Below are 27,131 nucleotides of genomic sequence, written 5' to 3'. Positions count from 1 at the left end.
ATAGCACATCTTCATCTGAAATCGCATGATTTAAAAATGCATGTGAGCACGACTTCAGGTGTGACTTGGAAGACATCAGTGTGGCTTCATGCACAGATGTCTATGCAAGGCGCACCTCAAATCATCAAGTAGTGCCAGAACTACTTTTTCAAATCAGTGCAGGATTTGAACATGGCCATTGCCAGCAATGGTGTGTGACTTGTCATGCAATTTGACAGATCAAATCGCACAAATTGATCAACAGAATTTGTTTTTCAACTGTATCCCAGACCTCCACCTCCGCACCTTAGTGCCTCCAGGCTCCTTTATATGAGACCATGTCTTCTTGACTTGTCCAGCCACAGCCACCAGGAAGCACTGAGCAGAGTGGGAGCGACCGGCACCTAACTGCCCACCGGTCTTCGCTATTTCCATTGGCTTCCCACCTTTGGCTGCCGCTTGGGTGAGGAGCTGGACCCTCAAGGGTGCTGTTAGGCCACCAGCCTTCCACGTGGCTGTAGATGTGGATGATGTTCTGAAGTGCTGTTGCTGCCGTTGACCCAGTCCACCCCAGGTTACTAGGCATGTCCCTCTTTCCCTTGTGTCCTCCTCAGTCAGGCTAGCTTAGAACTGCAGTGCTGCAGAATTTCTTCCTGTCATTCTACTGGTATCTGAGATTGTGGCAACTGCTGTAGAGATTTGGGATCATGGGCAGAATATTGCTGTGATTCTGCCCGCCACAGATTCTGCTGGCAAAATGCAGCCCATGTGTTTGTGGTCTATTCATTTTTACTGGCACCACAATGTGGTGTCTTTTGCTGATTTTTGAGCAATTTATCGCACAACAAACATCCAAAACCACATTGTGTTTTGGTGCCACTAAAAATGAATGGAACACAAACACATGTGCTGCGTTTTCCCAGCACTGCAGTGTTATTTGGAATTGAGGACAGAATCACAGCAATTCTGCCCACGATCCCAAATTGATACATGTGAACAGTCAGGGCCTAACACAAAAGCAATTATGGAAGACTCTGCCTCAGCAAATGTCATAGGTACAAGGAAGCCCAGGTTTTATTTAATCGTGTCCCTTAAGACTTAAGGCTCCTGGTGACGTCAGCGTGATGAAACCGGTAGGACGTGGCAATAAGGACGTGACCTCTCTTCAGTAAACCGCAGCGGCGGTGGGAGTTTTTTTATACATTGCAAGCACACCATTTGTAATATGTGAGTAATTTTCTTCTTGTAATAAATATATTTTAAAGACATACTGCACTATGGATTTCCCTCTTTTTCTATGAACCATACGAATGAGGGCTTTAACTGTGGATGACAAACCAGATTTCCAGGGAGACGCCAGATAGCGGCACAGGGGCTAACACTGTGTCACCACTTGGAAATAAAACATTGGCCGTGAATTGTTTTGCATAATATAAAGCATCTGTCTATATTTCCACACTTATAAGAAAGTAAATTGGAAGATTTGAACTTTTTGCACATTACAATTCACTTGTGTTTTTTAATTTTATTTTATTTGGTTTTTGGCAAAACCACTGGCACGGGTTACAAATATTGACTAATGGTTTATAACGTTTAGAATTTCACACACATATATATAAGGCTGCGTGCCCTCAACATGGGGGGTTTGGTGCTTTGGGGAAGGGGGGCGCCCTGCGGCCCCCCCACCCCAAAGCACCTTGTTCCCATGTTGATGAGGACAAGGGCCTCTTCCCGACAACCCTGGCCGGTGGTTGTTGGGGTCTGCGGGCAGGGGGCTTATCGGAATCCGGGAGCCCCCTTTAATAAGGGGGGCCCCCAGATCCCGGCCACCCACCCTATGTGAATGAGTAAGGGGTACATCGTACCCCTACCCATTCACCTGGGGGGAAAATGTCAATAAAAAACACAACACAAGTTTTAAAAGTCCTTTATTAAGCAGCTCTAGGGGTCTTCTTCCGACGTCAGGGGGGTTCTTCTGACGACTTCTCCGCTCTGTTTGGTGTCCCAGTGTCCGGCCTCTTCTCCCGAGCTCCTCCGTTGTCTTCTTGCAGCTTTTTTACTAGCGAAGGAGCCCGGTCTCCTCCGCCCTCTGTCCTTCTCTCTTCGCTCTTCTTTCTTCTTCTGATCTTGACCCGGCGCTGTCTTCCGCTGTACTGGCTTGTGCAACGTGCGTGGCGACTTATATAGGTATGGGACGTGGTCACCAGATGATGTCACACGGTAACCCCACCCCTTTATGACATCACAGTCCCAGGGCATGCTGGGACTATGACGTCATAACGGGCGGGGTCACCATGTGACATCATCCAGTGACCACACCCCCTACCTATATAAGTCGCCGAGGACGTCGCACAAGCCAGTACAGCGGAAGACAGCACCGGGTCAACATTGGAAGAAGAAAGAAGAGCGAAGAGAGAAGAAGGACAGAGGGCAGGGGAGACCGGGCTCCTCTGCTAGTAAAAGAGCTGCAAGAAGACAGCGGAGGAGCCAGGGAGAAGAGGCTGGACACCGGGAGAAGACGCCGAACAGAGCGGAGAAGTCGTCAGAAGACCCCCCCTCGTTGGAAGAAGACCCCCGGAGCTGCTTAATAAAGGACTTTTAAAACTTGTGTTGTGTTTTTTATTGAAATTTTTTCCCCAGGTGAATGGGTAGGGGTACGATTTACCCCTTACTCATTCACATAGGGAGGGGGGCCGGGATCTGGGGGCCCCCTTATTAAAGGGGGCTCCCGGATTCCAATAAGCCCCCGCCCGCAGACCCCGACCAGGGTTGTCGGGAAGAGGCCCTTGTCCTCATCAACATGGGGACAAGGTGCTTTGGGGTGGGGGCCGCAGGGCGCCCCTCTTCCCCAAAGCACCAAACCCCCCATGTTGAGGGCACGCGACCTGGTACGGTCCAGGAGGGGGGGCACTCGCTCGTCCCCACCCCCTTCCTGACCGGCCAGGCTTTGTGCTCGGATAAGGGTCTGGTATGGATCTGGGGGACCCCGAAGCCGTTTTTTCGGCGTAGGGGGTTCCCCTTAAAATCCATACCAGACCTAAGGGCCTGGCATGCTCCCAGAGGGGGAACCCACGCCAATTCTTTTAAATAAATTTGGCGTGGAGTTCCCTCTCGAGTGCTGATAATTCTGTGAGAGTCGCCTCAATATAGACGGAGATCCGACTTGGAGGCGACTTCCATTGAAATCAATGGGTACCAGTCGCCTAGAAGTCAGATAGAAGTAGTACAGGAACCTTTTCTGAAGTTGGAGCGACTTCAGTAGTGTGCATTAAGACGGCTCTCATTCACTTACATTAATTTTTACATGTAGCGCGACTTGAGGCGACTAGGGGCGACCTGAAGTCGGATCTAAGTTGCCCCTGTGTGAACCGGCTCTTACAATCCTTTAAAATATTCTCCTCTAAATGCCCAAGACATCATTTTTATAAACACTGTGCTTCAACTTTGTAAATTCCACCTGCTTCCAAGTCCCTTGATATTGTAGTCTTCCTTCAGGAAAACAGTGTTAAATTCAAGTCTCTGGAGCATCACCATCAACTGCTTTCAAGGAACTGTCAGAGTCCCCCTGTAGCGCTCAAAAATATATTAGTGATGCGCAGCAATAAAAAAAAAAAAAAAAGTAAGCATTCAATTTGTTTATAGCAAAATCCAAATGCAGCATCAGTTATCACCTAATGTGATGACAAATATTCCCATTAGGTAATTATATAGGTTGTCATTGGCTAATAGTCAATATCACAGAATTGGAATTTCATCAAAATAATTTTCAAATAAAAAATATTTAATCAAATACTTTTCTGTATTAATAATCACTTTGTTGGACACGACGCTGGAAAACATGTGATGTCAAAATATGATTTATGGTTTGCTAATGGGATTGAAGATTTTCGATACTTTAAACATTAGATCAAGTTTAGCCTCCATTGGCTCACCAATAAACAACCATTTAACAAAACTTTAATCTCCATTATGGCTGGGGACATTGATCTCTATCATGGGTGGGGACATTGATCTCTTTACTGATAATAGTTTTAGTGGGCTTTGTCATTTTTTTCCCTCAGTCCACGACAAAGTGCTGCATTGGTCTCTCTCTCTCATACATTCTCTTTTTTCATGATAAAGTATTGTTTTTTTCCAACAATGCTTTTGTCAGATGATTGCTGGAATATGACAGAAACCAGTAGCAGGTATTTGATGTGTTCAGTTTATAGCACCTTTAGGCTAGGGCTACACAGGTGCTTTTTAATCTCTGGGAATAAAAAAAAAGTCTCTTAGAGATAAAATAACCATTTCATGCTACTGCAGGAGGTTTTAGGGTGACTGCTGAGGGATTATTCTCATGAGATAAATCTCACAGGGGGTATAAAATGGCAACAATTTCCAGTCCCACGAATGAATGATTGCTGAGCAGTTTGTTCTCTTTTCCATAAGTGAAGGAAAGGAGATTATTTGGTAATACTTTCTGACACACGATTGAATTGTACCTTTAAATGAATTGCAGGGCATTGGTCTCTTGGTCGCACAATTGAAAGTCTCTTGTGTAGCAGCTCTCATGAAAGCAAATGCGACTAAAAAAGGGATTTCCAGGTAGATTTTGAGCAATTGAGAGACATATGATTTGACATTCTAAAGGCTAATGGGCTGCAAAATTTGTTTAGCAAATTAAATTTCCTTTATAGAATATGTTATGTTTTATGCACATGTTTGGATAATAGAAGTCAGCAGAGCTTTACCTCATTGTCAGGACTGGGCTCAGCCCTTCCTTCCTCTGAGCTGGCTGCTCAGCTGTCGGCTAATTACCAGCTCCTATTTCTCCAGAGTGACTCATCTGTTGATGATATTCTGTTTGTCAGTGCTGCCTACATCCAGCCCAGATGATCTCTACCTTAGTCTCTGTGATGTTAACCTAGGCCAGTGATGGCGAACCTTGGCACCCCAGATGTTTTGGAACTACATTTCCCATGATGCTCCACTACAGTGCAGAGTGCCAGAGCATCATGGGAAATGTAGTTCCAAAACATCTGGGGTGCCAAGGTTCGCCATCACTGACCTAGGCAATCTCCTGCGTTCCTGTTAAAGACTTGCTTTGCTGATATTCCTTCTGACTCCAGATCCTGCTTGCTGTTCTGAACTTTGGCTATGTTTTGACTATGTTTGTTCTATTTACTTTCATTTTTAAACAAGTCTGATTTAAATGTACTTCTGTCTCGGTCTAATTCATGGTTTTTGACACTCAGTCACTGAACTAAAGGAAAATTCCTTTGCAAACAGAATACTCCCTTGCAAAGTGAACAGATTATTTGCCTTTAGTAAATCAACCTTAACCACCTCAATACAATACACTTTTACCCCCTTCCTGACCAGACCAATTTTCAGCTTTCAGCGAACTCACAGCTTGAATGACAATTAACATGCAACACTGTACCCATATGAAACTTGCGTCCTTTTTTCCACACAAATAGAGCTTTCTTTTAGTGTATTTAATCATTAGTTGTTTTTTTATTGTTTGTGCTATAAATAAAATAAAATGTAAATTTTGTGAAAAAAATGCTTTTCCTTGTTTTTGTCATACATTTTTGCCAATTAGTAATTTTCCTTCATACATTTTGGCCAAAATTTATACTGCTACATATCTTTGGTAAAAATAACCCACATTAGTGGATATTATTTGGTCTTTGTGAAAGTTATAGAGTCTACAAACTATGGTGCCAATCACTGAAAATTGATCACATCTGATCAGACCTTCAGTACATTAGGTGCATCTCATTTCTTGAGACACTAACAAGTCAGGAAAGAACAAATACCCCCCAAATGACCCCTTTTTACAAAGTAGACATTCCAAGGTATTAAGTAAGTAGCATGGTGAGTTTTTTTAAGTTGTCATTTTTTCTTACAATTCTTTGCAAAATGAAGATTTTTTTTTCTTTTTTTTACAAAATTGTCATATCAGGTTATTTCTCACACACAGCAAATGCATACAACAAATTACACCCCAAAATACATTCTGCTACTCTTCCCAAGTATGGCGATACCACATGTGTAAGACTTTTACACAGCCTGGCCACATACAGAACACCAACCTTCAAACATTCTACGAGCAAAAATGACGCATCTCATTTCTCAACCACCTATTACACTTTTGAAGGCCCTGGAGTACCAGGACAATGGAATTTCCCATAAAATTACCCCATTTTGGAAAGCAAAACACCCCAACGTATAATCTGTGAGGCATAATGAGTCTTTTGAACGGTTTATTTTTTTCCAGAAGTTTTTGGAATATGTTTTTTACACAAAGTTGTCAATTTAGAAGATATTTCTAACACATAGCATGTATATAGCAAAAATTACACTCCAAACCACATTCTGCTATTCCTTCCGAGTATGGCGATACCACATGTGTAGGACTTTTACACAGCTTGGTCACATAGAGGGGCCGAACATTGAAGTAGTATGTTCAGGCGTTCTAGGAGCATAAATGACACATCTCATTTCATTTCTACCTATCACACTTTTGAAAGTCCTGGAGCACCAGGACAGTGAAATTACCCACAAAATGACCCCATTTTGGAAAGCAAACACCCCAACGTATATTCTATGAGGCATGGGCTGCAAATAGGTACTTGGGTACTCTGATGGGCTGCAGATAGGTACTCTGATGGCCTGGTGACAGGTACTCGGGTACTCTGATGGCCTGGTGACAGGTACTCGGGTACTCTGATGGCCTGGTGACAGGTTCTCTGATGGCCTGGTGACTGGTATTTGGGTACTCTGAAGGGCGGTGATAGGTACTCGGGTACTCATATGGACTGTGACAGGTTCTCGGGTACTCAGATGAACTGTGACAAGTACTCAGATGAACTGTGACAGGTACTCGGGTACTCAGATGGGCTGTGACAGGTACTCGGGTACTTGGATGAACCGTGACAGGTACTCGGGTACTCTGATGGACCGTGACAGGTACTCGGGTACTCTGATGGACCGTGACAGGTACTCGGGTACTCTGATGGACCGTGACAGGTACTCGGGTACTCTGATGGACCGTGACAGGTACTCGGGTACTCTGATGGACCGTGACAGGTACTCGGGTACTCTGATGGACCGTGACAGGTACTCGGGTACTCTGATGGACCGTGACAGGTACTCGGGTACTCTGATGGACCGTGACAGGTACTCGGGTACTCTGATGGGCCGTGACAGGTACTCGGGTACTCTGATGGGCCGTGACAGGTACTCGGGTACTCTGATGGGCCGTGACAGGTACTCGGGTACTCTGATGGACCGTGACAGGTACTCGGGTACTCTGATGGACCGTGACAGGTACTCGGGTACTCTGATGGACCGTGACAGGTACTCGGGTACTCTGATGGTCCGTGACAGGTAATCGGGTACTCTGATGGGCTGTGACAGGTACTCAGGTACTCTGATGGACTGTGACATGTATTCAGGTACTCTGATGGACTGTGAATGACAGGTACTATGAGGGGTGGTGACAGATCCTCTTTATTATCTTCAGTGTGATTGGTGTACACTGTAAGCGGTTACTGAAATCTCCTCCTCACAAACGATCGATGTGTGAGGAGGAGATCCCTGTAACATCTCGTTACCGCGGTTTGTTTACATTTTAGTGATTGGCTGTGAAAGGATCACAGCCGATCATGTGGGTAAACAGCCATAACCAATGGCTGTTCACCCCCTTCGGTGGCGAGCGGTGTGTCCGTGACACACCATCACTGAAGAAACAGGGATGCACACGCACGATCGTTTACATTCCCTGTTTAAACGGCAGGCCATCATATGATGCCCTCCCGCCACAATAGGTGTGCCGCCTGGCCATCATTTGATGGCTGGCGGTCAGGAAGTAGTTAAAAACAGTCATGCAGTCCTGCCGCCACTAAAACAAAAATGAAGTGGGCCCCCCAGCAGGGTTAAGTCATAATGTACCAGTATGCACCACATACTAGTACATTATGACAAGCTTATCCCTCCCACACATCGTTGTCTCAGATCCCGCCACTGCCATCTTCATCCAGGCCTTCCTTCTGGGTGCACAGGCTCTGGCTGTATAAATGGCAGCGGTGATGTCACCTTGACACATATGCACAGGAGCCCTTGGCTGTTTTTGTAGTCTAAATAATGATATTTGTATGTTTTTCACCAGTAAGATTAACCATGACAGAATCAATTTCCTAGATTTTAAGATTGGGAGAGATGTGGATGGTACTTTTAATACAACCATCAATCGGAAACCTACCTCCACCAGTAATTTGCTACATTGGGAGAGCCAACACCTACATCCCTTAAAAAAGACATTCCTATTGGGCAATTTATGAGAGCTAAAAGAAACTGCTCTACGGATGCAGCCCTTCAAAAAGAAAGTTTTAAATTGGTGGAGAGGTTCAGTAGATAAAAACGGATCAAGACTGATAATAATGCAGGCATGCGTATTATAGGGACATAATCAATCTACTCAAATCAATCTAGTGAAATTTTTAATGTCATTAAATATTGGGACATACTACACAATGACAATGATCTATCTAAAATCTTTCTGAAAAGCCCCATGATCACATACAGAAGAGGTAGAAAACTCAAAGACATGCTAGTGCATAGTTATTTAGGAACTGTCCAAAAAAAAAAAGTCATTCCCACATGGCTTCAGAAAAACTATTAGGTAGCCACAGATGTGGACACTGTAAGGCATATCCTTATATTCCCACTGTTAAAGAATTTGAGAGTCCAAAAAATTGAGAAATTATTAAAATACAATCATTTATCAATTGTAGTACAGAGGGAATTATTTATGTTATTAGATGTCCATACCCATTTTTGTATATGGAAAAACAATTAGTCAATTCAGACGCTGAGTATTGGCGCATGTTAAGGACATTGCACAAAAAAGAGATAGACTAATTGCTAGGCATGTCCTTGAAAAACATGGTGGTAAAGCTGAGATATTAAAATTGTGGGCCATAGAACAATTTAAATTGGGACCTGGACAAACATCTTTTGAAGTTGGAAGTGAGATGAGTTTGAGCGCCATCTGGCCTTAATGAAGGCTTTACATTTCTAGCTTTTGTACACGACTAAAAATCTTTGGTATTTATTGTCTAATATTAATATTTGTATGGATCATATTGGTATTTAGCAAAGGGAAAGTACATTAATTTTATATCACTTTTTGCACAAAAGGAATTGTATACAGTGGTGTGAAAAAGTGTTTGCCCCCTTCCTCATTTCCTGTTCCTTTGCATGTTTGTCACGCTTAAGTGTTTCGGAACATTAAACCAATTTAAACAATAGTCAAGGACAACACAAGTAAACACAAAATGCAATTTGTAAATGAAGGTGTTTATTATTAAAGGGGAAAAAAAATCCAAACCATCATGGCCCTGTGTGAAAAAGTGATTGCCCCCTAAACCTAATAACTGGTTGTGCCACCCTTAGCAGCAACAACTGCAACCAAGCGTTTGCGATAACGTGCAATGAGGCTTTTACAGCGTCCTGGAGGAATTTTGGCCCACTCATCTTTGCAGAATTGTCCTAATTCAGTTACATTAGAGGGTTTTCGAGCATGAACGGCCTTTTTAAGGTCATACCACAACATCTCAATAGGATTCAGGTCAGGACTTTGGCTAGGCCACTCCAAAGTCTTCATTTTGTCTTTCTTCAGCCATTCGGTGGTGGACTTGCTGGTGTGTTTTGGATCATTGTCCTGCTGCAGAACCCAAGTTCGTTTCAGCTTGAGTACACGAACAGATGGTCGGACATTCTCCTTCAGGATCTCTTGGTAGACAGCAGAATTCATAGTTCCTTTTATCACGGCAAGTCTTCCAGGTCCTGAAGCAGCAAAACAGCCCCAGACCATCACACTACCACCACCATATTTTACTGTTGGTATAATGTTCTTTTTATGAAATGCAGTGTTCCTTCTACGCCAGATATACTTGGACACACACCTTCCAAAGAGTTCCACTTTTGTCTCATCGATCCACAGAATGTTGTCCCAAAAGTCTTGGGGATCATCAAGATGTGTTGTGGAGAAATTGAGACGAGCTTTGATGTTCTTTTTGCTCAACAGTGGTTTTCTCCTTGGAACTCTGCCATGCAGGCCATTTTTGCCCAGTCTTTTCCTGATGGTGGAGGCATGAACGCTGACCTTAACTGAGGCAAGTGAGGCCTGCAGTTCCTTGGACGTTGTTGCGGGGTCTTTTGTGACCTCTTGGATGAGTCGTCTCTGCGCTCTTGGGGTAATTTTGGGTGGCCGGCCACTCCTGGGAAGGTTCACCACTGTTCCATGTCTTTGCCATTTGTGGATAATGGCTCTCTCTGTGGTTCGCTGGATTCCCAAAGCTTTGGAAATGGCTTTATAACCCTTTCCAGACTGATAGATCTCAATTACTTTCTTTCTCAATTGTTCCTGAATTTCTTTGGGTCTCGGCATGATGTGTAGCTTTTAAGGATCTTCTGGTGGACCTTACTGTGTCAAGCAGCACCTATTTAAGTGATGCCTTGATTGTGAACAGGTGTGGCAATAATCAGGCCTGGGTGTGGCTAGAGAAATTGAACTCAGGTGTGGACAACCACAGTTATAGTATGTTTTAACAAGGGGGGCAATCACTTTTTCACACAGGACCATGATGGTTTGGATTTTTTTTCACCTTTAATAATAAACACCTTCATTTACAAATTGCATTTTGTGTTTACTTGTGTTGTCCTTGACTATTGTTTAAATTGGTTTGATGTTCCGAAACACTTAAGTGTGACAAACATGCAAAGGAACAGGAAATGAGGAAGGGGCAAACACTTTTTCACACTACTGTATATGTACAGGACAATGATATATGGGATAGGGCAATCAATAAGTGATTGCCTTGTAGTTCTGATTATCATCCACAAGATGGTGATAGAATTCCCCTCAGCAATGAGCAAGTGCGGCAGCCATTTTAGATGGTAAGGTTATAAATACAGGTACTACAAACAAGACACCATTTTCTTTTCACCATGTGACAGTCAGCTACTCTTGGTTGCTCATTTTCGTAATTTTTTTTTTTTTTTTACCTCTGACAAAGCTCTACTTGAAGAGTGAAACATGTTAGGTTTGGGCGATTTGATTTTGGGAGCACCTTCTGATTTTATTTAATTTTGGTTCACATGATTTAATTGTTGTCCTGACACATTCTTTCCCCCTCCCCTTCATAGTTAGTAAGGCTGAATAAATACAACAGTCCATCCAGTTCAACCTGAGTGAGTGTCTACAATTGTCCCTATCCCTGTACATTGCACACTCACATCGGTCTCTTCCCTCAAGGAGCCCACTATCCTAGGTCCCAATTCCTATACTAGGGCCAATTTTGGACAGAAGCCAATTAACCTACCTGCATGTCTTTGGATTGTGGGAGGAAACCGGAGCACCCGGAGGAAACCCACGCAGGCACAGGGAGAACAAGCAAACTCCTTCATTTTTCTTTATTGTGGGGTCAGATATGCCTCATGTCAATGCTGTCTTGATTAAGAGAGCAGCTTTTTTGTGGATATTTTGATATATGGGGCTCGTCTATAAGTGGTTATTTGGTGTCCACATGGATGAGCGTACCCGTATCCCATATCTGAGAGATAATTTCATAGGGCAGAAGATATATAGCCCATATCTTCAGTGAGACGGTATTTATTAGCATACCTTCTCTTTTTCTGTTCATCTCAATTTTATATGTGGCCAATAGATGGGAGGAGAGACAGCTATACCCCCATCTCTTGCTATAAGGTGGCCTTGGGGAGTAGACCTTTAATTTACATATCCACTAATACAGCCTTTATATTTAATATAGAAGGAAATTATAACCCTCATTTTGTCTATACGTATATATTCAAGAAAAGTTTTCACCATTTAAACTTGGTAGAGGTTTATTATTACCACACAGAGATAGAACGTTTATTTTTATATATAATGGCATTGAACTCATCCTATAGGTATACCTGATATGGTCACTTACATACTTTTTATGTTTTAAAATAAAGGTTACGTTTTAGCTAAGTGGCCTTTTGGTGTGTAGGGAAGTGCACTCTTGTCTAGTTCTAATCTAATTTTGCCACAGTTGGGTGTTATCAATATCACAGGCTTTTGTGTATATGCAATTTGTTAAATGTAGAATACACAGAACATGCGCTAGTTGGTAGAGAATAAATAAAAACTTGGGTTTAATTCTGAGTTAATATGTTATAAATAGTAAATAACGTTAGCCTGAATACACTGAAATTAAATAAAAATGAACTGTGCAATTAGAATGAAAAATATCTGAACATAATTATGTACATAAGGAAAGAAAATTGTAATATCATCAATGTAAGTTATATCATAATTAACTATAATTTGTATATTATTTCAGCTCCCATCCATTTCAAGCCACTAGGATTAACTGTGCATGCATAAAGCAGAATATAATATACTGATTTCCCATCAAAGAAAAACAAACACTCGGGATAGCTATGATGTACATATTCAGCATTAGCTGAATAATATAATTGTATAAGGAAAGGATATCTGTAAATTCTGAACCTCAGTAATGCATCATACACATTTGAAAACACAACAGTGTTACATAATCTTCTATCTACCAAAGACCATTACCTGCATAAACAGAAAAGGTAACGAGAGTTTAACCACTTGCCGACCATTGCGCGCCAATTTATATTGGCAGAATGGCATGGGTAGGCAAAATAGCGCACCCATACATCCCTTTCAATTTGCCACCTAGCGCCACGTGCCTCGGTCTTCCAAACTCGATGTTCGCCGGCGGGCCACAATTGCGGCAAGGAGAGGCAGAACGGAGAGGTGGAAACAAGGCATTTACCTGTACTGCCTAGCAACATGACAGGGATCTACTGCTCCCTGTCATCGGTAGCAGTGATCTCTGTCATGTTGTAGTGAGCCCATTCCCCCTACAGTTAGAACACATCCAGGGAACACACTTAAGCCCCTTGATTGCCCCCTAGTGTTTAACCACTTCCTTGCCAGTGCCGTTTATACAGTAATCAGCGGCTATTTGTAGCTCTAATCACTGTATCTCAATGGTCCCAAAATAGTATCAAAAGTGTCTGATCTGTCCACCATAATGTCGCAGTCCCGATAAAAATCGCAGATCACCGCCATTACTAGTAAAAAAAAATATTATTAATAAAAATGCCATAAACCTATCCCCTATTTTGTAGACGCTATAACTTATGAATACATATGAAGAATACATAATGGCCTAAACTGTGGAAGAAATTCCTTTTTTTATATATTTTTTCTGTATAATATTTATTATAGCAAAAATAAAAAAATATAGCTTTTTTCAAAGTTGACAGTGTTTTTGTTTATAGTGCAAAAAATAAAAACCACAGAGGTGATCAAATACCACCAAAAGAAAGCTCTATTTGTAGGGAAAAAAGCACAATTTTGTTTGGGTACAACGTCAGCTAAAATGACACCGTGCCGAATTGCAAAAAATGCTCTGGTCAGGAAGGGAGTTAATCCTTCCATGGCTGAAGTGGTTAAATGATATGTAACAGTTTTTTTTTCTGTAATTGTGATTTTTTTTTCCTGACAAAAATGTAGTTGACTTTATCTCCTTCATGAAGATGCATTTTTCTCTCGTCCATGTATAAGTTTCCTGTCATTTCTATAATGGTTCTCCTCTACGAAAATTAGAGCTTCCTTCTCCTTTTAACTCTCTATGGATTCCATGGCAAACTGCTTTCAAGCATAGGTGGAACCTTTCTATAATTACTCCTGTCTCATGAAGCACCTTTTGTTTATCCCCACAGGTGCTTATCTAACATTTGGAAATCAAATACAAAATACAAATCATACTTCCCTATCTGGGTCCTGATGAATTTGAGGAAGATATGCCCACTGGCGAAACGTGTTGACGTCATGTGTAGCAACCCGTCACCCCCAGGAGATTGACCAGTTGACCAGATGTCAGGATGTACAAAACAACGGAGATCCACCATACATGAATATAAGGATCTAGCATGCTGCAGTATATGAGCACATGGAAAGTGGATACTCCTGCGCTAAAAAGTAATGTGAACAATGGGTATATAAAGGTGCTGCAGACACCATAGGGGTCAAACTCTACCCAAAAAATAGGAAATAGGAAATAAAACAATAGGTGGTGCTGCGCTCCTAAAGGTAATGTTTTAAAATATATTTACAAAATTACCATAAATGCAATAAAGTAAATGCATACATTTTTATTATTAACTTGAAGTCACGTGTGTTGTGATGTAACGCGGAGGCATACGGACACTGGAAACAACAGTCAGGTACGAGCTCGGCGCTCGTTTTTACATTGTGCAATCCACATACCGTATATACTCGAGTATAGGCCGACCCGAATATAAGCCGAGGCCCCCAATTTACCCCCAAAAAAACTGGCAAACTTATTGACTCGTGTATAAGCCGAGGGTGAGACATGCCTGTCCATCCCTGTGTGTGTGTCCGTCCATCCCTGTGTGTCCGTCCATCCCTGTGTGTCCGTCCATCCCTGTGTGTCCGTCCATCCATCCCTGTGTGTGTGTCCATCCATCCATCCATCCCTGTGTGTGTGTGTCTCCATCCATCCATCCATCCATCCCTGTGTGTGTGTGTCTCCATCCATCCATCCATCCATCCCTGTGTGTGTGTGTCTCCATCCATCCATCCATCCATCCCTGTGTGTGTGTGTCTCCATCCATCCATCCATCCCTGTGTGTGTGTGTATCCATCCATCCCTGTGTGTGTGTGTGTCTCCATCCATCCATCCATCCGTGTGTGTGTGTCTCTATCCGTGTGTGTGTGTGTGTGTGTGTGTGTGTGTGTGTGTGTGTGTGTGTGTGTGTGTGTGTGTGTCCAGCCTACCTGTGTCCCGAGCCTTTGTCCCGAGCCTCCGTCCCGTGTCGTGCCTTGCCTTCGTCCCGTCCCGTCCCGTCCCGTCCCGTGCCTTGCCTTGCCTCCGTCCCGTGCCCTCTTCGTCGGCGGCCATTGTAAAATTCAAAAGCCGCGCCTCCTCCTTCGCCTGTGATAGGCGGAACACTGAATTTCCCAGCAGCCTGTGTTCCGCCTATCACGGACGTCGTATCATCCTCGTCCGTAGTACGAGGATGAGACGATGCCCGTGATAGGCGGAACACAGGCTGCTGGGAAATTCAGTGTTCCGCCTATCACAGGCGAAGGCGGAGCCGGAGGCGCGGCTTTTGAATCATAGAATGGCCGCTGTCTGTCTGCTCGACACGCTGATCGAGCGGGCAGACAGCGATGACTCGAGTATAAGCCGAGGGGGGCACTTTCAGCCTCAAAAAAGAGGCTGAAAATCTCGGCTTATACTCGAGTATATACGGTACTAAAATGTGAGTTTTTTTCCATTTTATTAATAAAATACAGTTTTTATATAAACTTACTACACCATAGTAGGCTCTTTATCTCTTCTCTTTACCCTGGTATATTGAGCATCTGAGTGATCCCCGACATCCATTTACTGGAAGGAAAGGAAACAATCCCCTCTGACTTTGCTCCATACCTACTAGGAAGCAGAAATGCATCAACCCTAAGGGATTTGCCCCCCCCCCTCTCTCTTCTACATGCTGTTTACCTTACAGCAGTAAGGTAATAATTTAGCACACTCACGGGTGTCAGTGACACTGAAGAGACACCTTGCACTTAAAGTCACAGTGCCACTGGATGTTACTGCATTGTCACATGATGTCCTTGTAGAACACCCCCACATTTTTCACTTTTGCACACTGCACCCTGAAGAGCGTCCAGCCATTAACATTTTTGGACTCTTTATATTATATATTTTTATTCACGGCTATTCATTAAGCCTATATTTCACGATTTCCGTGTGTTTATATTTGCACGTGTATTTACTGTACATAGTATTATTTCATTGTGCTATATGAAATTTTATTGTGTTTGCTTTTATTTGCACATTTATTTTGCACAGCAGCACTTTCTTGTGATATACCTAATTCTATTGCTCATTTTATGTGCATTTCACCCGCATTTATTTACTTTATTGCATTTATGGTAATTTTGTAAGTATATTTTAAAACATTACTTTTAGGAGTGCAGTATATGAGCACAATCACGTGCACTACATCTTCATATATGAAGATCACACCGACCATACTGATGTGGCAAGTATGAATAATCTACCAACAGCTCCGTCTGGGAGAGGATTATTTCTAGCAGTAGTGGACATTGATGAGATGATGCCGACAGGTGAGACTGCTCAGACACTCAGCCATACTAATGGCTTGTATTGTATCTACACGCCACATTGTCCAGCTTCGAAAGATAGATGTCTCATATGCAGTAACTAGTGCTGACATTCCCAAAACAGAGGCGCTGGGTGTATGTGTGTCTCCCTGTTGGGAATTAACAGCGAACCTGGCTGAACATTTCAGCCAACCTCTCACATACTCAGATACTGATGCATATACTCATATGTACCACAGTCTGTCTTGAGGCAGCAATCGTTGAATAATCTGGATGGGCATTTGCATTTTTTCATGAAAGGACTGCAATTACTAAATACTCTGGTTGAGTATCATTACGGCTGTTTGATACATACTCATGCACCTTGCGTGAAAGGACTGTAATTGCCTCATGGTTACTATCTGCAGCACCTATACATTTATTGATCCTTCTACCTCAATAGTCAATACATACCTGATCTACTAGATGTAGGCACCAATAGCACCTTATTATGGGCACTGACCTTCACTTATATCTCGGAGGAATATATAGGATGACTGACAAGTTTAGGAAAGGATTCACATCTGGATCAATCAGCCTAACAGTGGCCACTTGTAATGTTTGCTAAAAATATATTATGTTAGTCTTAGAAAATGTTGTCTCTGAGTTGGTAATGGTTGTTGTGTAGAATGATAATTGTGAAAATTAGACTCCACGCCAACCTATAATAACTAAATTTAAAAAAATATAGGTAACGTGCACTTCTGTGATCAAGAAAGGTGAGGTAGGGGGTGCTAGTAGCATATGCCACAACTATAAACCACACAATTAAAATGTGAATAGCTAAACCTTAAAATAATTATGCATTAATAGTCTACAGTTATATCTGTGATTGAAACTCTAAAATAAATATATAAGTGCTAAAGCAAACAGTCCCAAAGCATAAAAAAAAGAGGAAACATCACAGGCTTCCAAATAATATGAGATTTGTTGCAAGGTGATCTTATTTTCTATGCTTTATAGTGAGCATTCCTTCACCAAAAATTATCAGACACCCAATCGTGAGCTGATGAAAAAACTGCTTACCAGATGTATTTGACTTCTTTATTTAAAAAGAGAGTCAAATATTGCTTTGGCAGGATAATGCCTGCTCACATATCTGTATTACTTGAAGATGTAAAAAGAAACCTCTTCCTCATAGTATAAGGCAGGATATGTAAAAAAGATAATAGGCATCCATAGCATAATATTGTTTAATAAAAAAATAGATTTAAAAAAGTAGCCAATTGGCTCCTTACATTATGACGTGCCTACCCGGAATTGAGGCTGTTGGCTGGTCACAAATAGTTTGGTTGGATCTGTACCGCGTCCACCTCCATGGACGGCATGCGTTCCACCGACTACAAGGAAACAACCAGAGGACAGGATATGGCATAAGACAGCATAACCAGGTACCGCCTCGACGTACATTTCGTGATTACGTCTTCAGGAGGCGTCAATACTGTTGTGTACAATACTTTTTTTGAGACGTACAGGTACAGTAAGTGACGATTTTACATGTTGATTGAAATACTGTAAATACATTTTGTACTTAGCCTGGATATATGCCGCATCAGCCCCAAAATGTAACCACTTCTTTAGCCACTGCGTCGTTTTAACTGACAATTGCGCGGTCATGCAACGTGGCTCCCAAACAAAATTGATGTTCTTTTTTTCCCATAAATAGAGCTCTCTTTTGGCGGTATTTGATCACCCCTGCAGTTTTTATTTTTTGCACTATAAACAAAAAAAGAGCGTCAATTTTGAAAAAAAACGCATTCTTTTTTACTGTTTGCTATAAAAAATATCTCCCAAAAATATATAAAAAAAACTATTTTTTTCCTCAGTTTAGGCCGATACGTATTCTTCTACATATTTTTGCAAAAAAAAAATCACAATAAGCGATTATTGATTGATTTGCGCAAAAGTTATAGCGTTTACAAATTAGTTGATAGTTTTATGGCATTTTTATTTTTTATTTTAATGTTGGCGATTCGCGATTTTTATCATGACTGCGACATTATGGCAGACACATCAGACATTTTTGATATGTTTTTGGGACCATTGTCATTTATACAGCAACCAGTGCTATACAAATGCACTGATTTCTGTGGAAATGACACCTAGGGGTTTAACCCCTAGGTGGCAGTGTAGGGGTTAAGTGTGTCCTAGGGGCGTGTTGCTAACTGTGGGGGGCGTGGCTGTGTTTTACAGATCACTGATCTCTGCTCCAATCACAGGGAGCAGAGATCAGTGTCACTGTTGCTAGGCAGAACAGGGAGATGCTTGTTTACTTTAGCATCTCCCCGTTCTTCCTCTCCACGAGGCGATCTCTGGTATCCCCACAACTCACTGAGCTTCCTGTGGGCGGGCGCGCGCGCCCCCGCCGCCTTTTAAAGGGCAATGTACAGGTATGTGATTCTGCCTTTACGTGCCCTTCTGCCGACGTATATCGGCGTGAGGCGGTCGGGAAGCGGTTAGGGAAAGGTTCTTCTCTCCCCCCATGTTTATAGTATTTTTTCTTATTTAACCCCTTGGTGCCAACAGTAAGCATATATGAAGATTTTTGGTGGATGGGCCCTAACGTCGAGCGGCTGCATATATATGTAAACAACTTATTGTGCGGAGAGTGTGTTCCCTGTATGCTCCTAGTACAATAGCCAGCGGGGATCAGTAAGCTCCTGATGCATACCTGCGAACAGGAGTTTTCCGATCATGTGACTTCTGTAACAGCCAATCACAGCGAAAATCTTAAAAAGGGTCAAAGGTCAGTGGGAAGGGGTTAAAAAAAACTGTTTTATGTTTAATTCAAGCAGTTTTAAGGCTATAATTATTTTTTCTTAAATAATAATAATAAACATAATCATTACACCTACCTGCTTCGTACTGCAATATACAGCCCCGAACCTCCTCCTCTGGGGTCTCCCATTGGTCCTCCTTGCTCCTCCTCTTTTCTAAGTGCCCCTATAGCAAGCCGCTTGTTATGAGCCAATAATGTGGGATTGCTCTCGAGCCAGGCTGTGTGCATCTATAGACAAACACAGCACAGGTTGGCCCTGCTTTTGCTTCCTCCTAACAGGAATCAACTGACAGCAGCAGGAGCCAATGGTTCCTGCTGCTATCCCTGTGCCTGTGAGAGAGAGGGAGAAAAGACAAGCTCTGTTGTGGACAGGCACAGCACGTGGGGTCAAAAAGGAGCCAGGTAAGTATTTCAAGTGGGGGGGGGGGGGGGGCTGGGGGAAGTGGATCACGGTAGTTTACAGGTTTACATTAACAGCTTGTTTGATCAATCTACTTCAGCCTTTGTCATCACATTCTCCTTGTTGCATCTTCCTCAAATGTTATAATATCCTGCATAGGGCTAACCCCTGGAAATTAGATCCTGTTACCTCTTCTTAAACTGACCTATGCATCTGGCAGTTTTCTGAAAGGTGTATTATCAAACTCTATCTCAAAAAACCTTCAAGAATTATCTTGCTAGCACTTGAGTTAAGTGTAATCATTTAACAAAGTCTTTTTCAACCAGGGTGCCCAGGCACTCTTGAGGTTCCTTCCGGGGTGCCTTGGCAAAATGCCTAAAAATTTCCCAAAAATTGTATACAAGTCAGCAGGTTATCAAGCCTGCCTTTTAGCTACACAAAGTCACAGGTTTTAATTGTGCATCATTACAACCTTCTAGCTACTAGTGTTCAAACAACCAATGATCTCATCGGTTGATGAAGAGGACGTCAGGCACATGCACAGCATCCTTGTTTGTCCCTCTCGTGCTTTGCTGTATTTGCTTTGAAAGGATCTCTAACATTGAGTGTCCTATGTGAGTGGATGTTGCTGCATTATATAAAACTACTAGTTTGTAGTTTACATTTTATGGTGTACTTCTGCAACCCCATTCCACTCTGAGTTTTCCCTTTTTTTACAGAAATCAATACAAAGTAACACAGAAACAAAGGGGAGGGTGGCCTGTGTCCAGTACTGTAGTCCAAGATAAGGAATTTACAGGGAAGTCAAAATTTATTTTATCTTAATCCTGCAGGCCAAGACACAAGATGGATATTCATAGAACCTGGGATGTCCCCAAGCAATAAAGCATAAGGATGGACAATAACAAGGCAAACAGAGCAGTGGTAACAGGGTCAACAAATCAAACAAACTTATTTATCCTTTACCTCTATTTTACAATGGCTGAATGAAAAAACAAAAAAAAAAAACAAATAAATAATAATAATTTAAAAAATATATACTTTTTTAAAATATTTTTTAAAAATAACTAGATCAAGGTTTTATCTGGGTAATGCCCGGTCTATGTCCTTGGAGTGCACATACGGCACGCTCCCAGCACAGAGCCCAGAGTCTAGCCGAGAGCCCTGGGCCCTGTTTGAACAATCGGAAGCTGGAACATCTGATTCCGGGTCACGCTCTCGTGTGGCAAGCTCCTAGCAGAAAGGGAGATACAGAAATATACGGCCCCACAAAAAAAGTCCAGTCCAGTGGGGCTGCATTTTGTGTTACGTCAGCACCAAGGGGTTAAACATTTGATACATTTTCTATTATCTATTGTGAATAAAATATGGGTTTATTCTGTTTTTATGTAGATTGTACACAGCGTCCCAACTTTTTGGGAATTGATGTTGTACTTTAAACTTGCTTTCACCTACTTCATCTAATGTAAATAAAGTATGCAGTATTTGTCAAAGTAGTAGACAGAATATAAAATCACATATATATGAGCTTACTTTGGCTTCCTCACAGTTGAAGAAGGCATTACATTCAATATGCAAGCTCTGTTATTTTTGGAAGCTGTAAGCATGCCTGACTTACTGATCAAACTGAGATGTTGGAAGCTGAAAACAATAAATTACATTCAAAAGCATATGAGAAAGACTGAAAGACTTTCATTACAAATCAGATTTTTGTTCTAGGATTTTAGATATATCATACAATGATATACAACAAATGACCTTCAGATTACAAAATAAATATATGCCGTGAAGCGAGATAGATCATATGACCATTAAAGAGTTTGTTAACTCAAAAAAAAAAAAAAAATGGATTATGGTCCCTTAAAGCAGATTACACGGCACATCACTCTGTCCCCCTCTAAATTGTAACAAAAAAAAACAAAAAAAAACCTAAACCTACCACTTCCTGTATGGCCTATCTAAATAGATCACAATAACCAGGGTAGCTCCACCCTAATCACCATAGTCAAAGTGCCTCCCTCTATGATAAACTGCCTGCTCTCTGCTCTCCTCTCTCCCCCTCCTTCCTCCCGTCAGTGCCCTCTCTGTCTGTCTCCTGCCTGGCCCTCCTCCCCACCGCTATGATTTTAAAATTAAAATATAAATTTTGTCACTGCCAGCCTCTATATTAGAGGTTGACATAGCACACTGTGAATGTTTTATTCAAAAACAAGTCCCGTAAATACTGAATACCAGCTGTCTTCATGCCAGTCACGTGACTAGCAGCCACTTTTCAGCTTCAATGGATGTCTTCTGCAGAGGAGCCCAGCGGCCATGTGATCTCACTCTGACATCAGAGGGAGATCACTGTCCCTCCCACAGAAGACATCTATCAGAGCTGGAAAGCGTCCGCGAGTGATGAGACCGGCCTGAAGACAGCTGATACTCAGTATTTACGGCACTCCTTTTTAAATAAAACATACACAGTGTGCTATGCCAGCCTTTAATAGAGAGGTTGGCATAGACTTGCATATATGTCCTAACAAACACTTTAATAGAAAAATGCACATACAGTACATAAAAGCTATGTATATATTATGTCTAACAGTATATGTATTGAAACCGTTTATGGGGAGGGCCCACATGAATATCACTCTGGACCTAATATTGGATCTATCTTTGAGGCAGGCAAAGGAATCAAGACATAAGTAAAATAAACCAACTATGCATACAAGGTAGAAGCGGGTTTAGAAACAAATGCAGGGAAAAGTTATTGGACAACACAAGCTAAATTAGGATAAAAAAAAAATGTTGCTACTCTATAAATAAGCTGTAACAGGACAAATGACTATGGGGTTGATTCCATTTTTTTGACAACGCTTATTTGAATAAACTGCACATGGCTACCATGTACAACTGCACCACATTTTGCACGTCGCATTCCTTGCAAATTGGCAAATTTGGCAAGATCTGTCAATATCACATTCCCCTGAGGTAGTAGCCACAAGTAACAGTATTCTCTGGAACCTTACAGACATAGTATTCTTGAATAGTGTAGTAGGAGGAAGTGATGTGATGTCCTGGCACCTGTAGGATTCAGTTTACCCTGCTCTGTGTGGCTTCCAGCTACCGAGGGTTTTTGAGTACCCTATGCTGTGCGACTCCTAGCTTCCAAAGGGCCCTGCTTATCCTGTGCTTTGTGGATTCAAAGTGGTGCTTTGAGCATCTTGTGCTGGGTCTGGGACTGTATAGAAGTACTAATAATGTTATCAGTGCAACCCAGCCTACATTGGAGCAATACTGGTACCAACACAGACCAGTAGCCTGCACAAAAGCACTTTCAAGTACCATTGCATCCCAGTACCCTGTACAGGCACCTTGATACCAACACAGCCTAGCATCTGTATAGTGCACTACAGGTACTAGCAAAGCCCTGCAAAGGAGCACTACTGGTATCAGCACAGCCCTGTACTCTGCATAGGAGCATTACTGGCACAAGCATAGTCCAGTTAATTATCTTACATTTCTTCATCATCCGTGGGAAAGCATTTTGTTGCCAGCAGAAATATCAAAAAGGCCAAATGAATAAGTACATACACCAGAAAGAGTACTACAGTATTATGCAGGAATGCCGAACAGCAAAAAAACTGCAGTAGAAGGGGAAAGAGATGGTTTGCTGCCTGTCTACCCTACTTTCTCTCCTCTGAAATGCCCACTATCATTCTCTGTGACTTTAACGTCCCTGTTAATGTTAACAGCCCAGCTGAAGCTCAACTTCTCAATGTAACCTAATCCCTTGACCTAACCCAATAGACACACACTTACACTCACTCCAATGGAAATACCTTTGACCTTGTATTCTCCCATCTCTGCACTCCTGGCAACCTCACCAACAATCCCTTTCATATTTCTGATCATAACCTCATCAGTTTCACAGTATTCTTGTCTCCAACCACCTATCCATCCAAACAGCAAACGATTACTTGTAGAAACTTTCGCCACTTTAATCATTCACATTCTGTATTCTGCTACTGACTACCTCTATGATATAATTTCTCCCCGGGCCTGTCCTGACCTGGCCACCTCTGTCTACAACAGTTCACTCATCTTCACTGGATGCTCCTCTAGCTACATGCAGAATCAGGCCCCCGATCGTTACAACCCTGGCAAACTGAGAACACCAGAAATCTCAAGAGAACTTGCTGTGCTCTTAAACTACTGTGGTGTAAAACTAAATCCCTGCGGGACTTCACCCTACATAAATCTGCCCTCTTAGAATACAATTCCTGCCTTCATGCTGCCAAACAAGCCTACTTTGTTTCTCTTATTAATACCTTGTCCTCCAGCCCCATCGGCTCTTCTCTACCTTTAACATTCTGCTTCGTCTCCCACCCCCTCTAACCACTAACTGACTCATTGCCCAAGAGATTGCCATTAACTTCAAAGATAAAATGAATGCAATTTGTAAGGACACCACTGTACATCTTCCCCACTCAACATACCTTGTCTAACAGCACAGTCAACAGTCGCCTCTTTTGAACTGGCTACTACTGAAGAGGATACAAAACTTTTCTCAGATGCCCATCTAACCAATTGTTCCCTGGATCCTGTTTCCTTGCAACTACTACAGTCACCCTCCTATTCTATCCTATGCTCCTTCACTCACGTCTTTACAGCAGTTGTAAACCTTGTTTTGTGATTTTTAATAAGGCTTACCTGTAGGTAAAATTAATATCTCCTAAACCTGCATGGTTTTGGAGATATTCACCCTGCATGCAGCTGCTGACGTCAGCGGCGCATTCGCTCTGAAGGTCCAGCTTGCTGTGCCAGAACTTCAGAGCATCTTGCCGGAACCAAAGGCTCCCGCGGAAGTGATGTCATCATGGCTCCAGCCACTCACAGTGCCAGAGCCCATGATCCTGGAGGAAAAGACAGAAAAAGATGTCAGCCTTCTCAGCGGTGACTGGGCGCTGCTGAGAGGTGAGTATTTTATAATGTGCTGGTATGCGATGTCCTTGTCTTGCAGGGGTTTTTTTTTCCTTCCGTTTACAACCACATTATTCTCTCCCTCTCTAAGTAGCACCTTCTCGCCCCCTCCAAGCCATGCACAGATCACTCCCATCCTTAAAAAGTCCTCACTGGGCCCCACCAACCTAAACGACGTAAGACCTATCTCATTGCTTCCATTCACCTCTAAAATTCTAGAACGCTTAGTCTACAACTGTCTTAGCTCCTACTTCATTGAAAATAACCTCCTTGATCACTTACAGTCTGGCTTTCTCTCACAGCGCTCCACAGAAACTGTCTTACTAAAACTCACAAAATGATTTACTAGCCACTACTCTGTACTACTACTACTTGACCTCTCTGCGGCCTTTACTACTGTTGACCACCTGCTCCTTCTCAATAAACTCTTGGCCTCTAAGATTCTGCTCTATCCTGAATCTCCTCCTACCTATCTCAGCACTCCTTCAGTGTTAACTACAACTCGGTTTCCTCCTCTCCATCGCCTCCTTTTTTTTTTTAATATATTTTATATAAATCAGAAAGGCAGATTCCATGTAATCAGTACAATAATGATAGTTAATGACACACATTATATAGATAGAATTCAGGTATGCAGGATGCTTCATACATTCTCAACCATGATCAACCTGAGATAAACATTCAATTTTCCTAGGAAAATTTTGAATAGTTGTCCAACTATGCGCCATAAGAAAACAGGTACTGCCTCACCATTTTTTCCGTTAAACACATAGAAAAGAGAAGAAAAGGGAAGAAAAGGAGAGAAAAAATGGGGGGGGGGGGGGATTCCTAACCAGCACCACCATATAGTTTCCCAGTGTAGTGCTCGGAAGATATTGAAAAGTGGCCCTTGACCAGAAGCTCCATTGCCACTTTCTGTGGGGGTCCTCCAAGGCTCTATTTTAGGACCTCTTCTGTTTCTCTATCTGCACCTCCTCTCTTGGTCACTTGATAAACTCCCACAGCTTCCAATACCATCTATATACCGATGACACCAAAATCTATCTGTCCACTACTCCCCTCACTCCTTCAGCATTCTCCTCCCCAGAGGACGGCTGTTTAGTTGAAACGCGTCGGGTGGACCCCCTTACAGACATCGCTACTTTCTGACTATGTTATTACGACTGAACCAAATGTGAGTGTAATTTTATTATTATTTTTTAATAAATTGGATGTTAAAACGGTATCACGCTATGCTAGTTTTCTACTTCCATGGTCTTTGATACCTGAGCCCCCTATTTTCATGGGATGAGCACTATAGGAGGATCGCTACGGATGATTTCATGACCTGAAGACTTGCGGGAGATTACATACTAGATGTATGATTATCTGGTTTGCTAACCTACAGGCCCATATGACTCGAGAGGTGTAAGCCTTCCTCTGAGTCCACGTCATTTGGTAAGCCTCCTCTCCCCTTCTTTATCACAGTGGTGGTGGTATTCTACACATCAGAAGTTGAATTTCACCTTTTTTCACGTCACCTCAAGTTTGGAATTGTGATTGATATTACACATTTCAAGGACTGTTAGACGTTCACTTGATGGACTGTATATGTTAAATTTATTTTATTTACCTTAACCTTTTGTGTGCATGAGGTTCATGCACTCTTCCACCTGGGAGTAATATCTCTTAATATACAACGGAATTTACACATAATTTCTTTTTTTTGAAGTGTATGTAATTTTCTTTGCTTGAATTAGTGCCTTACTGGTTCATGTGGTTTGTTGCCACCTAAGCGCCACACTTTTTTGTTTTAATTTTTGTATGTTACTGTGTAGTCTTCAGTAGTGTTGGCAGCTGGGTAGAACACATCTTTTCACAGCGCAGTATTTTTTTACACCTTTATTCCTCTCGCATTACTAACTTACTAACTGACATATCAGCATAGACTACTTCACCACTTCATGCAAAATGACGTACCTGCACGTCGGTACTTTGACATTAAATACCGGGGTTATGGCAGCAACAACAGAAGGAAGTGGTTAATGGAGACATTTTTTTTCCAAGTGATTTTATTTTTATTTTTTTATTGCATTTTAGTGTTTATAAGAGATATGAGGTCTTTTTGATCCCAGCTCTCATATTTAAGAGGTCCTGTCATGCTTTTTTTCTATTACAAGGGATGTTTACATTCCTTGTAATAGGAATAAAAGTGACCCAATTTTTTTTTTTAAAGACAGTGTCAAAATAAAAAATGAAAAGTAAAATAAGAAAAAATAAATATAATTGTTAAAGCGCCCCTTCCTGACGAGCTCACACTCAGAAGCGAACGCATACATGAGTAGCGCCCGCATAGGAAAACAGTGTTCAAACCACACGTGAGGTATTGTCACGATTGTTAGAGCGAGAGCAATAATTCTAGCCCTAGTTCTCCTCTAACTCAAAACTGGTAACCTGTAGAAATTTGTAAACATCGCCTATGCAGATTTGTAAGGGTAGAAGTTTGTTGCCAATCCACAAGCGGGCGCAATTTTTAAGCTTGACATGTTGGGTATCAATTTACTCAGCATAACATTATCTTTCACAATATAAAAAAAATTGATCTAACTTTACTGGTGTCTTATTTTTTAATTTAAAAAAGTTTATTTTTCCCCAAAAGAGTGCGCTCGTAAGACTGCTGCGCAAATACAGTGTGATAGAAAGTATTGCAATGACTGCCACTTTATTCTTTAGACCCCATTCACACCTGA

General features: G+C 42.0%; 1 protein-coding gene across 2 annotated transcripts in view; it reads right to left on the bottom strand.

Annotated features, from left to right (window-relative positions):
- Positions 1-27,131, bottom strand: part of CLYBL (citramalyl-CoA lyase) — a 596,361-nt gene that overhangs the window by 460,931 nt on the left and 108,299 nt on the right. The window contains exon 2 of one of the 2 annotated variants that reach the window (XM_077482939.1): positions 17,497-17,598. The exons of the other annotated variant lie outside the window; for it this stretch is intronic. Within the exon in view, the coding sequence (XP_077339065.1) occupies positions 17,497-17,598 (102 nt within the window). The remainder of the gene's footprint in view (positions 1-17,496; positions 17,599-27,131) is intronic. 2 annotated transcript variants of the gene reach the window in all.

The sequence above is a fragment of the Lithobates pipiens genome, unplaced genomic scaffold, assembly GCF_037356315.1.
Source record: "Lithobates pipiens isolate NorthernLeopardFrog02 unplaced genomic scaffold, aLitPip1_a1.2 Scaffold_16, whole genome shotgun sequence".
NCBI classification, from domain to species: Eukaryota; Metazoa; Chordata; class Amphibia; order Anura; family Ranidae; genus Lithobates; species Lithobates pipiens.
This window is presented reverse-complemented; position numbering and strand designations above follow the sequence as displayed.